Source organism: Lathamus discolor, chromosome 6, assembly GCF_037157495.1.
Source record: "Lathamus discolor isolate bLatDis1 chromosome 6, bLatDis1.hap1, whole genome shotgun sequence".
Classification (NCBI taxonomy): domain Eukaryota; kingdom Metazoa; phylum Chordata; class Aves; order Psittaciformes; family Psittacidae; genus Lathamus; species Lathamus discolor.
In genome coordinates, this window is record NC_088889.1 from 73,801,952 (window position 1) to 73,809,423 (window position 7,472).

General features: G+C 57.0%; 1 protein-coding gene across 1 annotated transcript; it reads left to right on the forward strand.

Annotated features, from left to right (window-relative positions):
- Positions 1-928: 928 nt before the first annotated feature.
- Positions 929-5,695, forward strand: LOC136017696 (transmembrane protein 100-like). Its single transcript, XM_065686188.1, has 2 exons — positions 929-1,979; positions 5,375-5,695. The coding sequence occupies exon 1, from the start codon at positions 1,193-1,195 to the stop codon at positions 1,562-1,564; it is 372 nt and encodes a 123-aa protein (XP_065542260.1). The 5' UTR covers positions 929-1,192; the 3' UTR covers positions 1,565-1,979; positions 5,375-5,695.
- The last annotated feature ends 1,777 nt before the right edge of the window (positions 5,696-7,472 follow it).

Below are 7,472 nucleotides of genomic sequence, written 5' to 3' on the forward strand. Positions count from 1 at the left end.
TTCTCCCTGATTTTTGGCTTCCTCTTGGTTGATGCAGAAATGCAGCTGGGCCCCATCAGCTTGGGGGAAGCTCTGACCTGGGAAGGGCTCCCGGTGTCTTATGTTTGCTGCAATAACTCATTCCTTTCCTCTCTCCTTCAGGAAAACCAATTAAAACTCAGTGTGGGAGAAGTGATGGAGGTGGGAGCTGTCTTTCCACCTCCTGCCCTAGCCTGGACAGTGATAATCCCAAACCTTCCTTCAGCTCAGCTCCAGCCTCTTCCCTTGCAGGTCCCCTTCCTGGTCACCTTGCATCCCCTCCAGTGCCACCCCAGCGGTGTCCCAGCGAGTCTTTTCCAGTCCAACCAGCAATACCAGTGAGGGTCCCCCAAGACTTGTACCAGGGGACAGAGCTGGCAGAGGGTGACTTCTGGCAGAGGGAAGAACTTCTTTACTGTAAGAGTGACAGAGCACTGGAACAGGTTGCCCAGGGGGGTTGTGGAGTCTCCTACACTGGAGATATTCAAGGCCCGCCTGGACAAGTTCCTGTGTGATGTACTGTAGGTTACCCTGCTCTTGCAGGGGGGTTGGACTAGATGATCTTTTTAGGTCCCTTCCAACCCTTGGGATTCTGTGATTCTGTGACACAGGAAGAGCATCTTGGAAGGAGGCGAGGGGGCTCCGTGGAGCGGCTGGAGGTCCTGCAGCTTGTCGCTTTGGGGTTTCACTGCCCATCGGGCAGCCTGGAGGGGTGCTTGGAGCGGTGTGGGCTGGAGGTGATGGGCAGCCAGGCCTGTTTCTCTGTCCCAGCGCTGCCTGGTCGGGGGCCGGGCTGGTGGAAACACGCAGACTGCAAAACCCCATTCCGAGAGCGATCCCAGCCGGGCTGCAGGCCCGAAACAGTTAACAGGCATTGGAGCAGAGCCGGTCCACCCACCCCCCGCATGAGATCACTGCCGCCACCACCAATCCTCGCTCCACTCCTCGCTCTGTCTGGCAGCAAAGGAGCCGGGAACCGAAGCTGGGAGTGAGAGCAGCAGCGGTGAGATCCCAGCCCGGCTGCACCGAGGCAGCCCGAGCAGGACAAAGCCGACCATGTAGGATCCAGCCTCTTCCCTCCCTCACCAGCACAGCAGCAGCTCGTGGCGGGACAGCGACCGGCATCCAACCCACCCGCAGCTTGCGCTGGTCTTTCCTGGGGTTTCTTGCCAACATGATGGGCTGCAAGTCCAACTCACTCACTTGCCTGCAGGGAGGAAAGCCAGGGCTGCCGGTGCCCGCTGCCACTGACTCCACTGCCACACTCAACAAGCTGGCCCTGGCCACGGGTGGGACTGAGAAATCCTGGTACCGCTGCATCTTCCCCTTTGGCATCGTCTCCGTGGTCATCGGCGTGGCAGCGACGTGCATCACCTTCACCATCAATGGCCCACAGATGGACATTGCTAAGGTGGTCTCGGTGGCCACCTTGATCTTCGGGATGGGTCTGCTGGTGGCAGCCTATGTGTGCTGGCGTGCCAAGAGGGAGAGGCAGCGCAAGAGGCAACGCCAGGAGCCCATCTCCTTAGAGCAGGGAGCCCTATGACCCGGGCTGGGGGCAGAGGCTCAGCTCCACCCGGAGCCCCCTGCTTAGACACCCCGCTCTGCCCGGCGCCCCGCGGCACAGGGGTGACAGCACCGGCTTTGTCGCCCCCGCAGGGCCCGGACCCTGCCCGAGGTCAGCTTGCCGTCGTTGTCCGCGCAGAGGCAGCCCCTGGCCATGAGGGGGGCTCCCGCTCGCTGCCCAGGACTGGAAGGAAAGGCCGAGGAGCGTGTCACCGCGCCCGGACCCGCTGCCTGCCCGCACCGCGCCCGCAGCACTGCCCGTGAGGCATCCCCCCCGGAAACAATCGGTGCTGCTTCTGTCCGCTCCTGTTGTCCCCGTGCCGCGAGGAGCCGCGGGGCTCCGTCCGGAAGGAGGTCCCAAAGGAACCCGCTGGGAGCAGGGAGCGCCCGGAGAGGTGCGGGGTCGGGGAGGGCTTGCAGCAAGCGCCAAACGCCAGTGCGTGAGGGCGGCCGGCTCCGGAGAGCCACGGGGACAGCAGGGGGGACAAGGGGAGGTCGGGAGCTCAGTGTGACGGGGAGGACACGGACCTCCCCACGCAGGGAGCTGCGCAGCCCCGCGGCCCGCGGCTGTTGGGTGTTTGCAGCGTGGCAAGATAGGAGGAACCGGGCTCCTTCTGTCACCGTGCGTGTGATCCAGCCCTGGAATCCCGGGGGACCGGGCCCCACTGCGTGGGGTTCATCTGCCTGGGATGCCCGGGGACAGGGGGCTCGTGCTGTGAGCTCACAGCAGCACCCCCCGGCTGTGGGAGCCTGAAAGCAATTCTCTTCCCAGAGAAGCAGCTGGAGTTGCATTAAAAAGGAGCGAATACATTTTTGCCACTTTTTTTCTTTCTTTTTTGGGAACCGAATGCCTGCTCCTGCTCTTTGAGCTCTTTAGCCTAAAAACCAAGCATGAAGTGTGGGCAGGGGGGCCCTGTCTGGAGGCTCCGGGAGCAGCAGCAGCACCTCTGCTCTGTGCCCTGCACCCAAAGAGGCCTCCCCAGGCCATCCCTTCTCCAGACTCCGGCACTAAGGGGCTGTGCCAACAACTACAGAGTGCAGCCACGCTCTAGGCTGTCAGCGCTGGAGACTTTCCATGCGCAGCCGGAGAGAGGGAATAGTGCCAAAACCCACAAGCAGGGGCACGCGAGAGCAAAGCCAAGCTTGTGCCGGGTGTGCAGGGAGCTGTGGGTCTGGGACGCTCATGAGCCTGTTACGCTACATGCCACATGCTACATGCCACCCTTCCTCCCAACAGCTTTGCCCTCACCCATTCTACCCTCGTGAGGAAATCGTGTTCTATCGCTGAGAGAAAGCCACTGTGTGCATGGTCCAGAGCCATGCCTGTGGTACTGGGGATGTTCTGGGATACCAGGACTTGGAGTGCCGGTCCTGCAAAGTCATGTCCACATACTGCAAGTCTGGGAGGTCTGGGGACACTTTCAGCTCAAGTCTGACCCAGGCTGTACTCCCTGAGCGGTCAGGAGATGCGGCGGTGCTGCCGAGGGGGCCCAGGGCTCAGAGGGTGATGGGTTATGCCAGCATTGAACATGGGCTGTCTCTGAAGCCTGGTCCCTGCTTCAGGGTGTTTGTGCAGCTGAACTTCCCTGTTTCAGCCTGTCCTGGGGTAAGCAAACCAGTGGTCTGCAAGCTCGGGGGCTCAGCAAAGTGCTGGTTTATTGAGAGCTTGAGGTCTTGGCTGAGTTTTATTATCACTGTTATTACATCCTGGGTTTTAGATCCTCCTTCTTGCTCTAATATTTCAGCAAACAGGCTTGTGGCTGCCTGTAAATGCCTCTGCTCCCACTTTGCTCATCCCACATGCCCAAAGCCACTGGCAGGGCCATCAGCCCTGCTCCTAATCCTGTCAACCTGCCCAAACCTAGGTTGCTTTTGCAGTGCTCAGCCCTTCTCCAGCACCCTGAAAAGCAAACCCCATTGGAACAGGATGCAGGGACGGGACGGGCTGTTAAGATGCACCACAGAGAAGCCTCGTTAGCCAGCCCCAGATTTCTAGCGTCAGGCCCCACTGCATCCCACCCTTTATTGATCTGGAAACTTGGATGCCCCTCTTCTGCTCCCACAGAGCAACTGTGGGCAGGGCAGCGCTCACCCGTCCCCGGGTGAGCCGCCACCAGCGCTGCCCGGCCCTGGGCTGGGGAGTCCCACACAGGCTGATGTGCCTTTTGTGCCTGTTGGAAGCTTGGCTGGATTTGATTTCTGCATTAACATGCACACACACAAAATCCCTCCCGCTGTCTGCAAGGGGTTTATTTACATGGATGGATCCCAGCAGGGACTGTGGCTGCTGCAGGGGCTGGATGAAGGGCAAATCCCGCAGAAATTCATCTCCTTAAAAGAGCATCAAGCTGGTTTTTTGGCTGCAGGAATAGACGAATGGGGAAGTGACACCCTGTTCAGCAAAGAAACCGGAAGGAAGAAGGTAAAAGAATCTACATGGTCAGTCCTCACTCACAGAGCACCCAGGGATCCAGACTGTGCCACCCTGCTGACACCACCCCATGTTGCACTTCCTCAAGCAGTGTGCAGGATGGAGCAGATGGCACTCCATTTGCTGGCAGACAACCCCACCATCTCACCCTCCTCCTTGTGTCCCCGCTGGTAGCATGCAGATGTGTGGGAGCTTCCTGGATCCAGCTCTTCCCATCCCAGTGCAAGCTGGCGTGGCTCTGGAGAGCATTGCACCCTAGCATCCCACCCATACATCCCTGCCCCTTGAGCTGCACCAATATCCTCCATCAGAAGCTGCTCCTCCAGTGTAATGTAATATTCCCTCACCCTAAGGACCCCAAACCTGCCTCCAGTGACAGCATCCCCATGGCTCTCTCCATAACAACACCTCATCCCTGTTAATGTATACCACTTCCACAACAGCGATGTGCCCCAGTTCTGCCAATCCCACCCAAACCCCCTTTCCACACTAAACAGGCTTAAAAGGAGAAGCTGAGGTTTCATTGCATCGTAGTGAAGGGTTAAAACTCGTTGCTACCAGATTGGGAACAGCTACAAAGGGGAAACTGTAAAACAAAAATACGCATCCTTAAAATAAATCTGACAGAAGTTTCTTATCTTGGCTGACACATGGGTCCGCTCCGGCTGCCTGGGTTTAGCTGCACGAGGTAGATCTCTCCGGGCCAGACTGGGCTCCAAGCTCAAGTCTCTGCAGGATACCCAGCCTCCAATCCTCATCAGGATGGTGGAGCTCCTGTTTCTCACTCCCTTTGCAGAGGCTGAAACCTGGAGCCGTTCAGACATGCAGGGACAGTTGGAAGGGACCATTTTTCCTGGCTGCTCCAGGACCCCAGTTCATGTGATGGAGGAATGAAGCCCCAGCAACATCACCTGGCCATCAAGGTGGCTGGTGGCAGAGCTCAGTCTAACACAAAGGCCGGGTGCTTCCCTGTGAGGGGAACATCCCTGCCTTCACCTGACATTTGGATGTTGGGGTGGATGCAATGAGACCCCATTCGCCTTCCCCGTGGGGAGTGGGATCTGCAGCTCTGCCAGCTCCCTCTCCCACCAGGAGGTGAAGGACCTGGCCATCAGGTCCTGCACAAGGGGACAACATTTTGTGCTGGAGTGGGTGCCAGAGGTCCGCACAGATGCCGTTGGTAGCGGTTGCGTCCCCTGCTCCCAGTGGTGCCATAGGAAAGCTGCAGCCAGAGGAGGCTGCAACCCCTGTGCATGACTGCGTGTCTGTGCTGCGCTGGGTGCCCTAGAAAAAGACACGTCCCAGATTTCTAAACAAGCCACACAGATGAAAATGCGTTCATTTCCACTGCTTCCCCAGGGGCCAGCTGGGCCTGGAAATTCCCAACACAAGAAGTGAAGCTGATCTCCCAGCCAGAAGCAGAGGCTCAGGTGAGCCATGGTCCTGCCCGATGGCTGAGGGACTCCTGATCCCATAAGGAGCATGGAAACCTGCACGCCCTGAGACATTCGTCCCTGCCGCAGCAGAACAGCTTCCGGCTCCATTCCCGGCACAGTGAAAACAAATCCACGTGCACAGGGAAGCGCAGGAACATCCAAGCGTGGCCGTTTGGCAAAATAATGAGTAACTCCGAGACAGCTGGGCTGGATTCGTGGCTAATAAACTGGTTTATTTACTCTTCTTTCAGTGATTTTGTTTAGCAGGGAGGTGGATGGGAATCTGAACAGCTTTTTTCCCCAGCCGTGCATGGAAAGTCTTTTCCAGGGCAAGGACAAGGGGCTGGATGCCAGTCACCGATTCAACAACAGGAGCAGGTTTGTGGGAATACGAAAATTACCCTTAGACCACCTAAAGCAGCATCGCTCTCCCGAGGGGGCTGCTTCAATGGTGGTTTAAGATGCCCAAATGCACTGGTGCAGAGTGCCCAGAGAAGCTGTGGCTGCCCCATCCCTGGCAGTGTTCAAGGCCAGGTTGGACGGGGCTTGGAGCAACCTGGTCTAGTGGAAGGTGTCCCTGCCCATGGCAGGAGGTTGGAACAGGATGAGCTTTAAGGTCCCTTCCAACCCACATCAGTCTGTGTTTCTGTGACACTATCATTCTATGAATATTTTGCTCTTACAAGAAAGTTTTTCTCCAAATCCGCAGTGTCTGTGTGCTTGGAGGACTCACTGTCACAGAGCTATCATTGCACACTAGCCCTGTTTATGTGCTGCAGGGATGTCCCACCTTCTCCTGGGAGCCCTGGGCAAATCTTAGTGACGTGACTCAGATGCGGCCTTATCTTTAATTTGAGGTGTCCGCCACCCCAAACAGAGCTGCAGCACTCAGTGATGCACCAAGGCAGATCCCCGTGGCCCTGGTGAGGTCCCTGTCACCGGTGCAGGAGGGGAGGTGGAGGTCTGGGAGTGCAAGTGGGGCCTGAGACCACCACTCACCCTCAGGGGCTGATTCAGCTCCTCTCATCACTGTTTGCTTGAGCCTTGGTTTGGGTTTATGCCATCTTCCTCTGGGGTTTCTACATGGATTAAGGACAGCAAGGTTGGGAAGGATGTTGAAGATCTTGGAAAGAAATGGGGGATTCATTGTAACAAAGGCTCGGGTGGTGTTCAAAAGCTAAAGCTGCTGCAAGGTTTGCCCAGACCTGAAGACATGAGACCTTCCTACCCTTTTGCTGCCCAGAGATTGTCCAAATCTCTGTCCAAATCTTGGCCTATGTCCTCCTCCTATGAGGCCTCCTATTGTGCCAGGGCCTCCTGGCTGGAGGCTAGCAGGGAGGTAGGACTCCCACCAAGTGCAAAGGCCAACCCGAGGAAACATCACCTTCATAGAACCATAGAATCATGGAATGGTTTGGGTTGGAAGGGACCTTAAAGCCCATCCAGTTCCAACCCCCTGCCACAGGCAGGGACACCTTCCACTAGACCAGGTTGCTCCAAGCCCTGCCCAGCCTGGTCTTGAACACTGCCAGGGATGGGGACATTTTACCAATGAAGTTTCTCAACCGGTGCTGATCCCCCCCTGGAGCAATGCTGCGCTTTCTTCCTGTGTTACCATGTGCAAGCTGAGCTCAGAGACCACCCCGGAGACCTGGAAAAAGCCAATGTGCTACCAGCTCAAAGGCACCTCCTGTATTAGCCTGGAGTTTATTAACCTTGTTTGTCACAATGACATTAGACCACATCTTAAAGATCCTTCTTGCAAAGCATCATGACAATGTTCTGACAGCTCCCAGGAGCAGATCTCTTGGCACTTGATGGCAGCTGCCCCAAACAGCAGTTAAAACCAATGCAGGTTTTAGCACAGGGCTGAAAGAAATCCATTATAAATGTCTTTGCTGGCAGGAGGGTTATTGGAGCAGTGCACAGAGACTCGTCCTCAGCCAGGCACCCTTTGTGCAAGCCCTGCCTGAAGATGCTCATGCTGAGAAGGCACTGCGGAGGGTGTTTTCTTCTCCTGA